Below are 18,905 nucleotides of genomic sequence, written 5' to 3'. Positions count from 1 at the left end.
CTCTAATTTGTCTGCAACACTTAACAAGATAGCTTGTGTGTTGAAGATACTCTGTCCCTGTTATTCATGTACCACATAGGCTTGAGAAACCTGCGTTTGCAAATTACCCATAAAGAATAGGTAGACTAGTAGAGAAATATATAGTCCACTAGTACATATTCAGTCAATTAGAGAGAATATTTATCTTCTGGTTGTAAATTAGCATTTACTATCAGTACCTTCCTTATGCTTTCCATTTCTCAGTACCCTCAAGCAGGGATGCCCTTTCTTCTGAAAGGAATGGTTAATATGCTTCAAGGCAAACTATACATCATTGGCCACGTGGTTGGAGGCGACTAATTTGGGGAAGAATTTTTTTTTAAGCAAACTTATGATAGAGACTCCATATTGTGTTAAGACTGTTTTAAACATAATGTACAGTGTGGTCTCTCATGATCATCACACAGACTTTCTTTGGAAAAGTACCACTTATGCTCTTTGCTCAAGACAAATACACTTGTCTGATATTAACAAAACAATATATAATTAGAGAAATCTTTTTTCTTTCACATTGTTCTATAATGAAAAACTGCACTGCATGTTTTCCATTCCCTAACATCCACAGATATGTTGTTAGTAAATGTTGATAAGACAGTGTATATAGAATTTTGATAGATTCAATTGTGCCAACTAATTTTTTCAGTAGGGAATCAATGTTAAATGATTTCTTAATTTTAAATGAACTTGACTTTATTTCTAATTAATATTTTTAAACCTAGATGGAAATGTTTGTTTTGTTTCCACTTTTTGGTATACTTGTGAAACAAATTATTACTGCAATTCCGCAGAAAATCAGAAACATGTCCCACTGATTGTGCTTACATGAAACAGAACTAACATACATTTAGAAGAAACTATGAGATGATAATTACAGATGAGGCAAACAATTATGTAGCTCAGGGAGAAAAGGTGAAATATTCTTTGGACATCAAGAAATAATATTTGCAAATCAAAGGAACTTTATGCTGAGAAAATTGTCAAAAACAAAGATGAATGAAGTATCAACTAATTAATGAGATACTTAAATAACTTTAAAATCATCTTGAAAACAAATGTTTTTTTCTACACAACAAAGAAACCAAAGAGAAAACATAGTTACCGAACAAAATTGTATGAAGAATTTATTCCTGAGAAATATAGAAAATAAAGCATAAAATATTTACATAAAAGCCTTATAACTTATTTATATTGACATATATAAAATGTAGCATAAGAAAAGTTCAAATAAACATCAAAGATATGTGGCACAATATTACCAAAAGTTAAATGTTATTAAGATAAAGCTTGAAAAACATGAATAACAAAACATGGAAAAGAAAACATACAAAAGAATAAACACATAGTATATATTCAATATTTGCCAAATGAATGAGTGAATGAATAAATAAGTTTGATGTGTTAACAACCTTAAAATCCTCTGAAAGTTTTCATCATGTAATAGTTCACTCATTCCATTCATTCGTTTATTCAATAATATGCATTGAATATTTATTATCTATAATTCAAAGTAGTGATATCCTTCCCTCAAGGCACTTATAGTCTAATACAAGAGGATAAGAAAAATAAAATGAAACATGATTTTAATGCAAAGAAAAACATAAATGGCATTTCTGAATTGAAAATACATTTATTTCTTCATTCAACTAATATATTTAGATCCCTCACACCTAAGGTTTCTAGTATGTTCTATAGTCAAAGGTCTTGGGATGAAAGGATGAGTAAGCCAGTCTGTACCCTTACAGGATTTAAATTTTAACTAGAGAGAGATAAGGAAAGAATTACAATTAAAATGTGCTGTGATACTTTGGTGTTGGGGGCATACATAACTTGTTCTGTTTATTTCTATAGAAAAGAGGGAACTGTTTTTCCTTCTTTTTTGAAACAGTGATCAAGACACATGTGGAAGGTAGTGGAATAGGAAAAAATATTCCATTAAAGAGTATGACAATAGATGACATTTATTGAAGTCATGACGACACAAATAATTCAGAAAAATTATGACTGCAGTAAAATCCACCTTCAGTAAATGGATAAATGCATTATATTTCTGGCAAATATAATAAAAGAAGAATCTCAGTCTCTCTGTCTCTGTCTCTGTCTCTGTCTCTCTGTCTCTCTGTCTCTGTCCCTCTCTCTCTCTCTTCCTCCTCCGCCCCTCCCTTTAAAAATTCTAAATAGAGCATACTAGAAGGTTTCAAGAAAAATATCTACCAACAAAGAAACTATGAATAAGACAGAGCTCTGAAAGAAGGCCATGACACGATATCTTTATTTAGCTTAATTTTCTTCATAGAGAAATGCAACAAAATTATTTCAAACCTGCAAACAGATAGAAGTACATCACATAGTTATCCTTTACAAATAAATTCTTATATAAGAACGATAATGAATGAAAAGCAAACACTCAACAAAGAGATAATTGTGGCTAGAAATCCTAGTAAACATCAAAAGTAGTTTAAATCATATAGATAAAAGTTTTTAACAACTATTTTAAAGATTATGTCAAAAATTATAATTTTTTTTTCATGGAGAGAGATGATCTATAATATGCACAGCAAAAGAAAAAGAGAAGTACTCCTCACAATCCCAGATTAAATTAACAAAAATTGTGAGTCCATATGTGTAGTAGCAGAATGGACCAAAGCAGTGCATTTTCATAGATGTCATTTTAAGGTTTGTAATTCAATTTTCGTTTTAGAACGCGATTGTAAAAGTTTTTTGAAAGTTAACAATTATCAGACTTAAAACAATAATATATTTAAAGCTTACTTATCTCTCACATTACCACAAAACAACTATCTATCAAAAATTCAGGGGTAGAAATGAAATAGTGAAAAACCAGATGACCTGAAAAAAAGCAAGGCTAAAAATAAGATTTGAGGGAAAAAAAGATAGGATATTTAAAAACTTGATTAATGAGCTGCTTATAAAGAAAACCATAAAATGAGAAATATGTTGAATGTGAATGTGTAAGTGTAGATAATGATTTGTCAGCAAATGGAAATACTCAAATAATAGAAGCAAGGTAAGCATGATTAATATTAGATACTGGGAGTTTAGGTGAGAGAATTAACTGAAATAAAATATATCTAGAAATCTATCTAGAAATCAAGACAACAGTCCTTAACTATCATATATCACCCAATTATGAAAGTTAAACTATTAAAAGTGAAACATAAATTGTTAGAATGACAGTTGTATTATGGGAACTACCATGAACTTTCAGGGGGAAAATAGCAAGTACACAATACTGTTCAAAGCTATATGGCAACATGTACTGACAATCTTAGCTTATGTTATTGGGACTCAGTAATTCTCATTCTGGGAATCTATTTTTAAACTAATAAAATATATGGGCAAATATTTATAAATAACTGTGTTTACTAAAGGCTTACTTGTAACCATGATAGTTAAATCATAAGTTCATATGATGTTCATTTTATATAATCATTAAAGTTGTGAATTGATTAGATTTTAATGTCAGTTGAAAGTGTTCATGGTAATGTACAAAGAGGATATATTTAATTAATATAACAATTATAGCCTACTTATAAACACATTATATTGATTTCTTTTTCATTTAATCCTTGCAATAGCTCTATGAGGTAGATAATGTTATTTCCCCACTTATAGATGAGAAAATTGAGGCGCAGAGAAGTCACCTGATGGTAAGCAGTAGAGATGCAATGGGATTGAGGCAGTCTGATATCCTCTCCTGAGGCTGGGTCATTAACTACAAGGCTAGGATACAAATTATGCAAGGGACATACATACAGCAAAGGATTAGCTATGATGAACTCAGTTCTGTGCATAGGTTCAAAGTTTAAATTGATGTTCTCTTATATATTTTGTGTAGTTTACAATTTAGCAATAAACATACATTCTTTTTATGAAGAAGAGAAAATTTATTTTAAGAACCATTCAGAACATAAGATAAAAATGAATAATGTCATATTTTCTATAGTTCTTTATAGATTTTGAAATACTTTTATATTACTTATCTATTTTATTTAATGTTTATACTAGGAAGACAATTGTAAACTTGAAATATCCAAGTAAAACAGATATAGACTCACTCTACTTAAAATAGCTCTGTGAAGTCAAGAATACTAGATATCTTATTTACTTTTGGGAATGCAAAAAGTACTTTAAAGACTTGATTAAATTATATAGTGAAAAAATTGTGGTTCTGAAAATAGATTAAAAGAAAAAAATTGTGTTGACTTAGTGGTTCTTGTGATTAAAACAAAACAAAGCATAGAAACCCACTGGTGACATTTTCCTCAATCAATAGAAAGTTTTGAGTTATACAGCTCTAGGAGATTTAAAATCTATGAACCATACAAAATTCTATTTGACTTAAAATTTTATGCCACTGAAATTTCTGGAACTTTATAATATTCTGCTCAGAAACATGAGATTTACAAGAGGGTATACCTAATATTTGTGATTATAGGAAATTATGGATTCATATACTATGAGCCCGAACACCACCCCCATCCAAATAGTATTAGAAAAACAACTAACATGAATAAAACTAAATAAGTTTGATTAGATTAGTGAACATACAGCTAAATCATTTTTTATAACCGTAATTATGGAAGACAATAATAAGTGAAATGGGCCATATTTTCTGTTAGTGTTTCGGTTAAAAAGTTGAAAAAAAAGCAAAACTTTAAGCTTGAGTGTCATTAGGCAGACAACAGTGGACAAATGATGTGCTTTGGCTGATAGAATCTACATCTCAGAAATCTAGCTATTAAGCTAATGGTGGGGAAAAAGAAATCTAAGGGAACAAATGTGTAATAGGTATTAATTAGAGACCAGGGACAGAAAAGTGGCAGTCACTACAAAATATGATCTACAGATGTCTTTTTTAGCCAACAGAGTGTTTTTAATGATTTTGTATTTGAAACAGGTCAGCAGGAATTCCAGGCTTTACCTCCCTTCTGTCCTGTCTTACCCAGGTGCCCAGCAGGGCCTCTCCTAGCTCTGGTGATGCCTTGCTGGGAACTTAAAAAAGCACCTGCTCTGGGAACACGCAACCTGAGGCACACAGCTTTGTGAGCAGAGCAGGGGCAGGACTGTGGCCCCTACTTGTTATTCTGCCTTGAGATGATGTGAGATTTACAGTCTACACACTCTTGCCTGGAAATTCTTACTACTGGCTTATGCCCTTCCATCTGTCTGGCCCCTGAATGCCTTTCATTACTGACCCTGAATGTCTTTGCGACATGGTAGTTATAGTCTCACGTAAAGAAATTTAATTGGTCTGTAGGCAATTTACTATGGAAAGAATACTGAATATATATATATATATATATATATATTTTTTTTTTTCTTTATTTTTTTTTCCTCTCAGTGTATCATTTGAGTTTTTCCTTTCTTGATACAAACATCAGGAATATGTAGTTTTTTTAATGATAAGAGGAAAATTAACTCAATATGAGAAAATGTGGTAAGAGATTTTGTTTTAGACATCACTGAAAACATTTGTATTTATTAATAGTACCTAGTACAGCTAAATACATTCTTGAAAAAGTATATATTAGGGTTTGCACTTATATACAAGAATTTGAATGACATCCATTCTTATGAAGAACAGAAATTACTAATGTTTCTACTTTTGTGCTTCTCTAAACATCTTAAGAGGTTACTAGGAAAGCTATGCAAATGGAAAGGGGATCAAAGATTAAATATAAACTATAAAGAAAATGAAAGGATTATAATGTTTAATTTGCATAAAGCTATGTTGATGAGACCCTTGTTAGCATATTTAGGTACCCCCAGGATAAATATCACCTTGCTAAATCAATGTCACTTTATATATACATATAGATAGATAGATAGATAGATAGATAGATAGATAGATAGATAGATTGATATAGATATATACATATCTATATCTATCTATATATATGCAAGTAGGTATTATATATAAAGCTTTATTTTAACATTTAATTAATAATTGATAGTTTTTCTTTTGATGCAAACAAATTGGGTGTTGACTAGGGGGGTATGGAAGACAAATATTATTATTAATGACTCCCAGGTTTAGTGGGAAAAAGAACTACCGACTCTGCGTCTCCTTTTTCCTGTTATACTTTAGTGATGACCATCGTTATATGATGATGCAATGGTGAAGTGCATGCAAACTATCCAATCTATGCATTTAGTGGCATCCTGTGCTTAAAGGTATATCCCAGAGATGTGTCTGTGTCATTCCATAGGCTGTGTTCAGTGGATATAAAATGTCTGAATACTGAAAGTATATGGCCTTATCTATCAGAGGGTATTAGTTAAATTAAAATACAAATTCAGTGGAATACAGGTGGAACTATTGGGATGGGTGAAGCAGATGAGATTGTGCTATAATCTTTCCTCTAAGTATTTTAAAAGCTGCAACGGTGTATTTTTAAAAGCTCCAAAGGTAATTCTGGGTATGATTTTTCCCTGCTGGAGTCATGCAGAATACCAGGCAATGCCTCTTGTAAGCCTGCCTTTACCTATTAATTTATCCTGGATCCCCAGGTTTTGCTCTGTCTTGTAGCTCTGTCCATGGTATATTATCTTTATAATAAGAGGATGAGACAGATCCATCAGAGTAAAAGATATGTGCTATTAACGAGTTTCTAGCCAGCTATCAAGGTATCACCAAATGTGGTTTATCTTGGTGAATGAAATTTTGGATGGAAAATTAAGCTCCCAAACTGACAGTAGAAGTGCAGTGGATCATTTTGTTCTTTAATGTCACACTTCACTGGACACCCTTCACAGAGCAGTGGATCATGCTTAAAATAAGCAGCATTTACTTTAATGACAGTGGATAATGCAGCAGAAGTGAATAATAAGTGTTAGCAGTCTTAACTTTCTCTGGCAGTACTCTCTCCCAGGCACCTGACGGACAATTTACAAATTACATATGCTGTTTTATAGATTGGAACTTGGGATCCAGCCAGTGGCCTGAACATGACAGAAAGTCAAAAGGGAAAGCCAGCAAACATCACAGATTCCTTATCTAATCGTTCTTTGATTGTCACTACCATTTTGGTAAGTATTTGTTTTTCGATTCTTTTTACATGAAGTGTAGATAAACATAGAAGCAGATAGAAAAGTATAATATAATTGCAACGGTAATGAACAGAAGGTAATGTATTTTACAATTATTTAGCAATTACTGTATAACAGATGAGTCAATGTTCATTGAGTCACTGTTTTATTTTGTTAGTCTTCAGTGATGTAAATTATATTAATGTTTGGGATGCTTAGGTTGATTACTAATATAGCTTCATATATTACTAGTATATATTGATAAATAATATAGCTTCATATATTACTAATTAATTTCTACAAAATTAATTACTGTTGAATAATTGTCAATGTTAAGATTTGAAAAGTGCATGGACATATGGCTGTATAAATGTAGTTATGTGAAGAGCTGCATTTCAACTTTGCTTCTGCTTTCATTTCCTGCAAATATATATCAGAGAGCATGCCATTTATTTTTCAGGATTTTTTTCTATAATAATTATATTTTAATCTTGCTTTCAATTTAATGGTTTTTATGAGGAAGATTCACTTTTTCTTTACTAATCTCCCTAATGAAATGAAATGACAAGTGTTTTTAAAGCCAGAAATAGTTTTTCCACTAACAGAATTCAATTAATATTGATAAGCTAGATATTTTTGCCCCTCTTGTAATTATTTATCTTTATTGAATCACATAGTAATGTTCACTTATGGAAACTATGCTATTTACAAATGGGAGTTTTAATTTTAGGAAAAGCAAGGAGCTCTTATGCTATTTAGTCAGTAATTTTACCTACAGCATAAGCTTATCAGTGCTAGCTCTTCTGTCTCCTCAGGTAGTCAATAAGAATATGAGATTAATATCCAGACAAACCACTACATACTTTTAGCATTTATATAATTTCTAAATTTGATTTATGGTGGGAATTGAATTTATAAATTTCAGAAAGAATTTATAATCTTGTCCTTTTAGTAACAACAAGAGATGTCAGATCTCTAGTTGTGTCAAAATAAAATAGTTTGGGCTAAAGTCTCTTGATAATGAAAAAAAGCTGCTTATCATGAAATAACAGTGATGGAAGCTCATGAAGTTTTTTAATCACTTTGTTGCTAAGAACATCAGTGAATACTTGCTCTGTATCTATCATATCCAAACTTCCTAGGTTCTCTTTAACTTAATTTTATGTCCCTCTCTTTTCAAAGATAACTCTCATACCCATCAATTCACCAGCCTTGTTCTTCAGTTGGAATGTTCTTACAGGATGCCAGCACATCCTTTTTCTGCATCTCATTACTTCCTGCTAGGACTTTGCAGTAACCGCGTAACTATCCCTCCTGCTGACAGCCTTCCCCCTTTGCGATGCACCTTAAAAATCTAATTCTGTAATTTTCCTGCTTCCATGCTTATAAATCTTTAGTGTATCCATATTAACCATTAAAAAGGCCCCAACATTTCAACCCTGATTTTCAAAGCCTTCTACAGTCTTGTCTTCTCCCTACTTTCCACCCTCATTTCCCATTGCTCCCTTTCAGGATCCCTGTGTTTTCATTGAATGGGGATAATCAGTTAACCTACAACTGTTGTTGTGTTAGGTCTCTTCCCTCTGCAATATATTTCTCTCTGTTTCTGAGACGCTATAGTACTTATCAGTAATTTATATTATTTAGAATTAATAATATGCTATGCTTATATATTTTATGTTCTCAATCTTTTTCCAGACATCACTGAGCATTCCTGGTAGATATAGGATATGACTCTTATCTCCTGTTTTCACACCATACGTGTCTCTACAATGCTTATAAAGAGTGCTGTGCAGGGGACATCTGTAGTCTTCAGCAATCAACCCCACACTCTTTTCTATATCCTCCTCGATCCAGCCAAACTTCTAAATGCATCATTTATTTTATGGCTCCAGATATTTGCTCAGTTTCTTTCTTTTTTTTTTTTTTTTTTTTTACCTTTCCCTGTGAAAATCTTATTTATTCTTCCAGATCCATCTCCAATGACATCTACTCCATGAAACTGTCTGATCTCTCCATTAAGTTGTGGGTATGTGTGTGTGTGGCGGGAGGGGGTATGACACATACATTTTATGTATCATAATACTCTATCATGGCACGTACCATGCATTTTTTTATTTTAGAAAATATATCTCCATTTGACACTAGTCTGTAGAAGGCCAGTGATCAAATTTTAAACTTTTTTGATCTCTCAATGTCAGAGAAAATACCTTGGGCACGGTAAGCACTCAATAAATATTTGTCAAATTAAATTAAATGTATTTAATTAAATGGAAAATTAGAGGAACTAAGCAACTTCCAAATGATTATATTTATTTTTCAAGCATGCAGGATTATTGCAAACTTCTTGTCCAAACAAAGTAGGTGATTAAGAGTACACATATAATTTCTCAGTCTTGCTTAATTAGGATTGCTTTACAAGAACAAGCCAGACATTTTTCTCAACTATAAACAATTTTGTATCAATAAACAAGTGGTATTTAATATTAGCTTCATATCAGAGTCAGTCATAAAGCTTTTAAAAAAGTACTGTTACCCAAAACATACCTTATATCTTTTAAAATAGTATTTCTGAGCTTTGGACCTTGGACATTTTTGGTTTTTTGTAAGTTCCCCAGGTAATTCTGATCTATAACGATGATTGAGAACTACTGCTCAGATCATTCCTCCAAATAACTAAAGTGGGAGATCAACTGTGGAACATATGCTATGCTTACGTTTTAATAAGTAGTTTATTTATATTTTAGTGTATGTCACTGCACTGGTTCTGTGAGATCCTGATATTTATTAAAATGAAAGCCACTTTATTTGTTTTTCGATCCCTTAGTTAAAAAAAAATTATTTTTCTGAATGCTCTGATCACAAAATATCCACAATCAAGAAAATAACAGATTTGAAGAGATTATTTACCTTATTTATATAAACATTATGCTTGGTGTAAGTTATAGGTATTTAATTGATATTTATAAGTAGGTTCTGATTATTTGATTTACATTATGGTTATTTTGTCTCCTTCTCTCTTGGAAAGTTTCAGAGGAAATTCTGGTTGTGTTACGAACAATGACATCTTCACAAAGAGAAGTTCACTTGTGCTTCTTATTCAGCACTTTTTTTAATGTGTCTTAAAAACAAGCAGTAAGGTATTCTAGAATACAACATTATCAGTGTGCCAATCATAATCAGTTCCGTTTCTCATGAATATATTCATTTACTTATTTATTCATTATTTCATTTAACAAATATATATTGAATGATGATATACCAGGCATTGTGCTACAAGCTATATTTGATTAACAAAATAGACATGGTCTCTTTCATCATGGAGCTTAAAAAAATGGTAAGGACTATAGGGAGAATTACACACACGCACAGGCACACGCACACACACCCCTTGTGATTAGGATATAGGCGAAAGAAAACTGGAGTGGTGCTTTTTATACAGGATGATCCTAAATTATACTCAGTTCAAGAATGAAAGGACAAGTCAAGTTAGAACTTAAGAAGAATAGGCAGCTGAAACTTGAAGTTTGAGAGGGAATTAGCAAGGTGAAGAAAGGGGAAAAGAGTATTCTCAGCAGAGAGAGCAACATATGCAAGGACTCTAAAGCAGGGTATTTTGGAAGATTTTTCAGAAATGATAGAAGACCATGACTGGGGCTGGTGCTTTTGTCTGCTTCTCAGCTTCATCAAATTGAATTATATGCATACGGTCCATACAAAATAATAATAATGACAATAATAATAATAATAGCAGACATTTTTTGCATGACTACTATCTGCTAGACATTGCTCAGAGCACTACTCATGGATTTATTCACTTAATTGTCAAATAACCTTTTGAGATCGATACCATTATTAGTATTACTATACAGGTGAGAAAGCTGATGTTCAGATTGCCTAAGTAAACTACTCATGATCACACAGCTGTAAATTACAGTATCAGGGTTTCAAACGATCTGTTTAGCCAACTTGAGCAACTGATGCTGTAAGATAAAAGTGGTCCATCATAGAAAAGTCTAGCAACTATAGTTTAGGACCTAACTAGCAGCTTGATTAAGAATTGCCCACCTGAAGAAATGCCTCTGATCGATATATCCCACATACGTAAGCTAGAGCACTGTGATGCTGTTCCAGATGTGTCCCCAAACATCTAGAAATACCCATCTCCAGAGGACAGGATTTAGGCTGCTCATGCTTGAATGTCTTGGGCCTCTTATTTTTCTCCTCTCCTAATTTAGCACTCAGTTTTCTTTCAGCCTCTTTAAATCACAATCTCAGGTTTTCCTGGGCAGTCAAAATAGTATTAGCACTTATTTTTTCTTTTTAGAATTGAGATGAAGCCTCTTATTTACAAAGGTTTTTACTCTCCTTGAACACAACCTACATACAATACACAGTATAGGTATAGTCTATTGTTATAGCATGGGATGAATTCATTTTAGAAAGCCCTAAACAATTTTTTAAATGCTTAATATTGTTTTAGTTTTGAATTAAGATTTATGATGTCATACAATTTGGAAATTTTTTGTAACTTCACCTGCAGGTCTAGACCTAAAACTCAAGTCTGCTTATATCTTCTTAATCTTCCTCATATTACAACTCTTGCCTTCAAGTTTCATGTTCAATTGTTAGTAAAATCCTCTGCTTCTTGTATTTATTGTTATTGATTAACCTAAAAATATTAACCTTAGAATCATGTTTTCACTTATGATGATTTCATGTATTGCATAGATTGTCAAAATATAAATTCCTAATTGCCAAAAATAATAACAAAGATTCTAATTCAGAATGAGATATGGAGAACTTTTGAGGAATGATGTGTGCCGTATTTTCAGTTTATAATCTCATCCTGTAGTTTTTACTGCTGTGGATTCACTAGCTAGAGGCAACATCAGCTGACTGAATATTTAAATTCCTGTAGGGAATGCCTATTTTCCCTCTGTTTTTCTTGGTTTTCAATAGATTTTTTTCAGGCCTGTCTAAATATGTTGAGTGCTTCCTACTGTGCTTCTCCTGTATAATAATTAATTTTTGTCCATCAAAAGATTACTAGCACTTAAATGGCACTGTACATATTCTTTTTCTCAATGACTAGAACTTTAGCGTGCAAATTAGTATGAATTTGGTTATTATTTTGAGAAAAATCACTTGCTTGTAAGGAGGGTCTTTCTTCACAGTTGCTCAATGATTTAACAAATGCACTTGCATCTGTAACTTAGTCTTACTTACCTTTTTTATTTTCCTGGCAATTCCTGGAAAGATGTGTATTTCAGCAGTGAGCTTACTCTCTTAGGCTTTTAAAGCTTTATTGTTGCAGCCCACAGATACAGAAAGCTTATCTGGGAGCAAATTCCCAAGGACAATAGAAAGAATCACAGGACAAAAGTCAGAAGTGACCAAATCATACCCTAAATGATTCTGCAAGTTCTTCTATAGTATCAACAAAAGTAGATGTCTAGGGCTTCAAATCCACCACTACAATAAGTTTTCTCTCTGATTCTTCTCTTTTCCATTGTCACGAAAGAACTGTGAAGCATGGAGTACTTCTTAGAATTGTTAGCATTCAGTCTTGGAAACTTGGACACCGCAGTTTCTCAAAGGAAAAAAGATTTTCATTCTTAGCAACCCCTACAACATTTCTAAGCAGTTTCGTGTATACGTACTACTTAAAAATGTGAGATGAGGGTGGCTCATTCAAACTCAGTTTCCTTGTACCCCATTCCTGCAACCAACTTGTTCAAAGGCAACCGAACCTTTACTCATCATTATTTTTTTCTCCTATTTCCGGGATTATGCTGGCAGTACATTTCTCCCTTTCATTCTTGCTCTAATAGTTCAATGTGTTTTATTTCAAATAACTTCTCATATTCTCTTAGACCTCCAGATTAGCTAGATAAACGGAAAACTATTGGTGGTGGTACCATACAGAACAAAAGCTGTGTATTTTAATGTGAAATTAGGCATAATTTTTTAAATACTAGGGTCTCAATCTTTAAAGGTTTTATAGGTGACCAGAACCTTATTTTTTACAACATAATCACACACACACACACACACACACACACACGTTTCTTTCATCCTTCTTTACTAAAAATTAAACCATAATAAGATTCTTAAGTATTTTTTTTGTTATATTTGTTACCAGAGGTTGGGTCCTTCTCAGCGTGGTGTCCAGTTCTTGGCAGCTTGAGTAAAGAATTGAACTAGACAAAGAAATAAAGTTGTGAAAGAGTAGTTTATTAGAAGAGATAGTACACTCCAAAGAAATAGGAGCAGACCTGAGCAATAGAGAATGGCTCAAGGACCGTTATTAGAAGAGAAAGTACACGCCAAAGGGTTTGGAGCAGGCCCCTGAGCAAAAGCTAAGGCTCCAAGGTGCTGACTGCCAAGAACTTGGAGTTTTTAATCCCTTTTTTCCTCTGGAATGGGCTGTATCTTTCTGGGCATGAGACCACTTGATTGACACCTGTGATTGACAACGGGCTATTATATCATCTTTTTAGACTGTGCATGTTCCTTCCCAGAATTCAGTGTCTTATAATGATATTAATGAACTTCTGGGCATATGTATGATATTATAATGATGGTATAATGAGTCCCAGGTGAAATGAAGGGTGTTGTGGCCTTTAGTGCACAGGTGTGAGTGACCAGTTTAATCTATTTTGTACCTATTTGTTTCCTCATAAGTGTAGTTCATTATAGTGAGAAGGAGAAGTTTTGGGCGGAGAGGGAGGTCTTTTGGGTGGTCACGTGCAAGGGTTGTGTTGGATGTACAGCAATGCAGAGACCTGATGCCGATGCCTATGTCTAACTGCCTGCCTTGTCTTCTCCTTGAGAGACATGATCCCCATAAAATCTCTGTGGGAAGTTGAGGGACAGGAAGTCTTTTCTTCTGTATCTGCCTCCTGCTGGACAGGGCCTAGAGCTGTCCCTACATATAGGGGAATTCACAGAACTCTCGCCTATCTGATCTTATGTAGTTGAGAGGAAGGGGTCTCGAGATCCACCTGGAAGAGCAAGATGCCTGGAAGACCACGTTGGCTTCTTCGGTTGGTACCAGTAATCTTGCTGGGGCACCATCTGTTTCCCCAAGGCTCCTGAATGAGGAAAAATACATTGTAATTAATAAATTTAAAAGTGTTGGCTTAAAGAGCAAAGCTCAAAACTATTGATGCGAGGTGGTTATGTGATGGGAAGTCCGTCAACTCCTGTGGAGCTTGAGGTCATTGAACCGGTTCTTCAGGTGGAGTTAATTGTCCAGGAGCTGGGCCCAGATGGGTTGGAAAGAACATTAGGTTTCAGTGATTACAATCAACAAGTATGAATTACAAGTTTTAGAACAATTATCTAAAGCAGGGAGTAGGAGATTTGTATGAGTCAAGTTGAAAACAATCTGTTGTCTATGATTAAGAAACTGATTTTAAAAATGATTATAACCAGGGGCTATGGAGTTAGAACACTAGAGAAAAGAAAACTTAGAGTTTCTATAGTGAAAAGCCCTTTCATTTAGCCTGTATTATATTCTTTTTATTTTCAACATTATTGTCAATGCTAGAATTTTGTTGAGATTATTTTATTATGAACAATGGTATATTAAGTTTGGTATAGAAGAATGAATAAAGAAATCTGAATTCTTGTTTCAGCTTAACTACAGCAAACTACATGGAAATTATATAATTTTACTTTCTCAGTTTTAAAGATGTCATCACAATAGTACCATTTAAAATTATGCAATTTAAATTTCAGCTGCACCCTTGATCTGAGATTCAAATGTAAATTTAGAAATACTTATGGACATCTATCCACCTATATGTCCAGTATCAAACTCAACAAGCGTGAAAACTTTTTCTTCAAATGAGGCCTTACCACACCTGTTTTCAGTATATTTGAAACTTTCCTATATTTTCTTTTATGTATTTGTTTATTTTTTCAATTATAGTTGACATTCAATATTTTTATATTAGCTTCAGCAGAGTGGTTAGACATTTACATAATTTACAAAGTTTCCTATATTTTTAAACTCTGTAATGGTTCCAGTATTTTTCTATTCACTCAAGCCAGAGGCTTGTTTTCTTAGATACTTCACTCTCTTTATACTCTATATTCACAATTCAGATACCAAAAAGAAAAGAAAAAAAAGATGGGTAACAGTATTTAACAAAGTGAGTCAAGGAAGATTGTGCGGACAGAGCCAGGAGTGCAGTTTCCAGGCTCTCGCCCTCACGTGGAAAGGTGCTCACTCGGGTAGTAAATGGCCATCAACTGTGATTGAATGGCCATAAGCTGTGGCTGTTTGGCCATCAGCTGTAACCAGTAAGCCATTGGCCACTAATATATCTGCCATGGCTGTGCTAGCAGGAAATGGGGGCTAGCAGGAAGATGGTGGCTGAGCTAGCAAGCGCGGATTGCAGTTAGCAAGTGAGATTGGTTGGCAGAGAAGCGGATTGTGGATGGTGGAGTGTGGATAGCGTGGCTCCTTCTTCCTGTGTCTCCAGCCGAGCCGCGAGCGACACTTTAGTGGTATGACTCCCCCATCTATGGCTCTGTGGGTGTTCCTTTTTGGCCTCACCATATCCTGCATTCTTATGTGGGGAGCGAGAGCTGAGACCCCACATGACACCCTGCATGACAAACATGTTGAACAAGTGAGAGAAGGTTTGTTCATGGCTAGAAATGAATGGGGAATTTATAGAGTCTGATTTGAAGGACATAGTACCTATTGGGAAGAGGAAAGAGATGGCGATATTGAAAAATCAGGTATGCGATTTCTTGAAGATGGCTTAGATGTGGGGCAAAAACAATTGAGAAATTGGGATAAGGACTTCAAGGTTAAAAGCCTGAGTGTGGGGTGTTAATACTACCACAAAACATGATAGGGATGTTGGAAAAGAAGATAATGAGCCCTATTTAGTCGTGTATGTATGGAGATGTTGGCAATAACTTTTGAGTAGTCAAATCTTGATTACTCGTGTAATCAGATAATAAATCAGATTCAGAAATGAAATGCAGTTTGGGGATTAGGTAATAGGTGCAGTCTTCTTTGCCACCAAATATTTTACTGGAAGAGCAATGAAATGGCACATTTGATTGATTTGAGCTTCAGCTTTTTTTCCCTCTTCACTCTTTCACTTGTGAATTAAGCTAATGAAAAATTTAATGGCCAACATACAAATGCCAGCAGAAAGATAATAACAATCAAGACCTCCAATCTAAACTAATAATTCAGTGAAGTAGAGACGTTTAATGGCTTACTAGTTTTTACTGAAATATGAATTATTTTTAAAAAACAAGCATGAATGATAATCACTAAGCCAAATCTTCCTTTAAACCCTTATTGCTCTGACATCAATAAGTATCTTTCCTGAAATGAAATGCCGATTAACAGCATAACTGGCAAAACATTAGCCCTTTTTTTTGAAAGTTAACATCAACATATTACAGTCATTATTTCTGTAAGATTCACTACAATTTCAGATGATTAAATATTTCAGGGAGAAAGATTTTCTTACTTTTCCAAATCCCAGCAGATTTTCCATACATATGGAGTGAAAACAAAAACTCTTCTTAGAATGATAACTATGGGCAATAAAAACTTAGATTTTTTAAACATTATGTAAATTCTATGAAGTTATTCTTTTGAAAGGAGTTAAACACAGTTTATAGCAACTAAGAATGTTATGATTGTGCCTGAAGTAGTGTAGTAAAGGATTTGCATGTATGAATTAGTCATTAAAAAGAATGCCTTTGCTTAATGCAATTGCAACACCAAATAAAAGAAACAAAAAGAAAAGAAACTTTGTAGATTGCCTCAGAATGCACTTGAATTTTTTTTTAAAGTAAAAGGTAAATAATAAATACAGCTTATTAAAAAGTTACTAAGATAAAACATTGCTCTCCAGGCCCGCTACCCTATTTTGTTGTTGCTTTAAAAAAGAAGTTCCACATTATGATAGTTACTCATTTTCTATCCAGAAAGTTTATGGGAAAGTGCCTTTTTAGTAGTCTTGAGGTATCGAAATAGGGTCTGTTTTCCAGGCAAGAAACAATGTATGAGTTCACATGGAGACACTCTCATTAATACCATAGTTTTTGATTCTCACAAATTAGTCATCCTTTGTGTTGCCTTATCTTGAAGACATTAAGTTGTTCTGAAGGTGCTGCTAGGGTTTTTCACTTTTTCTTCCTGGTATTCTCAATCCCAATTGTGATAACCTGTAATGCACCATAGGCTTCTGACATGAATGCTAATTAGGGATGGCAGAATTCAGACATCAAGAGCCCTGGTGAATAGAAGGAAATTGAAAGACCAGGATTCAGACAATGGCAAGACCTTTCTCAGCTCTGCAGCAGTAAAAGCACAGCAGTTGGAATGGCAGATGCTGCAAAAAGAAACGAACAATATCGTCCTGTCAATGAGTAATAACAATCATCTGTGTTATCATTATTTATGCTTATCTATTGCTTATTCTTGCTGGTCATTTCTTGTGACTGAATTGGAAGATTGTTTTGGCCTGTCCAGTTAAGTTTCTATGTATTTTTCCAGCAGCATTTAGATTAGTATGAATCAATAAAATGCAATGAAATATTAGTAAACTTTATTGATAACTAATTCCCTTAAATATGTGGACCCTTTTCATTTTGATGATTAAAATGCACTACATACATTTATGAAGTTTCCTTAATTTATGTAAAACAAAACAAGACTACTTCAGAATGACTAAAATGTAGTTTAGAACAGTGGTGGTATTTATTAAAAGACGTAAAATTACAAGCTTGAAATTGTGGCTAGGTCTTGGATACTATAAGAAGGTATAAAACCAAATAATCAATAATTTTCACAAATTTTAATGATACTGTATTCTCGTTAAATCTCATTTGGTTTAAAAATAAATTTTAAATTAATGCAAATACCTTATAAATGATCACTTATGTGTAATGCACTTCTGAATTTCTTTTGAAATAATTTATAAAACATGGTGAAGTAAATTAGCACTTAAATATATATTTTTCATAACATTGATAAATACAAAATTATTTTCTTTTTAAATTATCTACAGACTATGATTCACTTTTTTAATACTCATTAACCAAAAGTTAGATAATTAAGAATAAAGTTCTAAAAGTCTATTATTTCTTATCATCATAATACATTTTCCGTGAAATTTTCTTTAGTAATCAAAAATAATATTTATATTTGAAGCAATTTAGGATAAACATAAGAGTCACTAACCATTTTTAGAAGAAAAAAAAATACAAACTGTTTAATAAAAGTTAGGACAGGAGAATATTGGGTCTTCATTCTGCTTGGAGGTGTGTGACCATGGCTCGGCAACTCATTTGGCAGATGCCCTGACATTCCTATGACAGCTGTCAAGCAGAAGACAAGGGCTGGACAATTACTGTCGAGAATATACATCTAAAGAAAAACACAAGCTGAAGGAACAGAACACAAAATTTCCCTTAATGAAGAGTCTGGTTTTCTGTTTAAACTTCCACTGTATTTTCATCATTGATCTGTTTCAGTGGTGGTTCTCCTTTTTATTCTGCTTTTGGTTTTATAGAGCAAATAATTAGAATTACCTGAAAATTCTGTGTACTACTCATTGGATGTCTATAACGAGAGCTATCCTCTTTAACAGTATAAAAGATATGCTTTACTCTTAATTTTCCAATGAAATTCTCTGAAGATTTAGGGGGAAAAAACAAACACAAACACAATGGAAATAGTGGTATTGTAAGCTTAAGTGGCATTGTAAGTTTAAACGGAGACTATGTACCATAATTTCAGTTAGAATATCCGCGAAAAAAACGTATGG

The 18,905-nt window shown here is 33.3% G+C and overlaps 1 protein-coding gene across 4 annotated transcripts in view; it reads left to right on the top strand.

Moving 5' to 3' along the window:
- GRIK2 (glutamate ionotropic receptor kainate type subunit 2) overlaps positions 1-18,905 on the top strand; it is a 590,245-nt gene that overhangs the window by 367,270 nt on the left and 204,070 nt on the right. For all 4 annotated transcript variants that reach the window (XM_074333337.2, XM_074333338.2, XM_074333339.2 and 1 more), the window contains exon 10: positions 6,976-7,089. In XM_074333337.2, the coding sequence (XP_074189438.1) occupies positions 6,976-7,089 (114 nt within the window). The remainder of the gene's footprint in view (positions 1-6,975; positions 7,090-18,905) is intronic.

This window comes from Rhinolophus sinicus, chromosome 2 (assembly GCF_057876585.1).
Source record: "Rhinolophus sinicus isolate RSI-liver-muscle chromosome 2, RSI-T2T, whole genome shotgun sequence".
In the NCBI taxonomy this organism is placed as follows: Eukaryota; Metazoa; Chordata; class Mammalia; order Chiroptera; family Rhinolophidae; genus Rhinolophus; species Rhinolophus sinicus.
The sequence above is the reverse complement of the archived record's forward strand: the minus strand, read 5'-3'. Positions and strand labels throughout refer to the sequence as shown.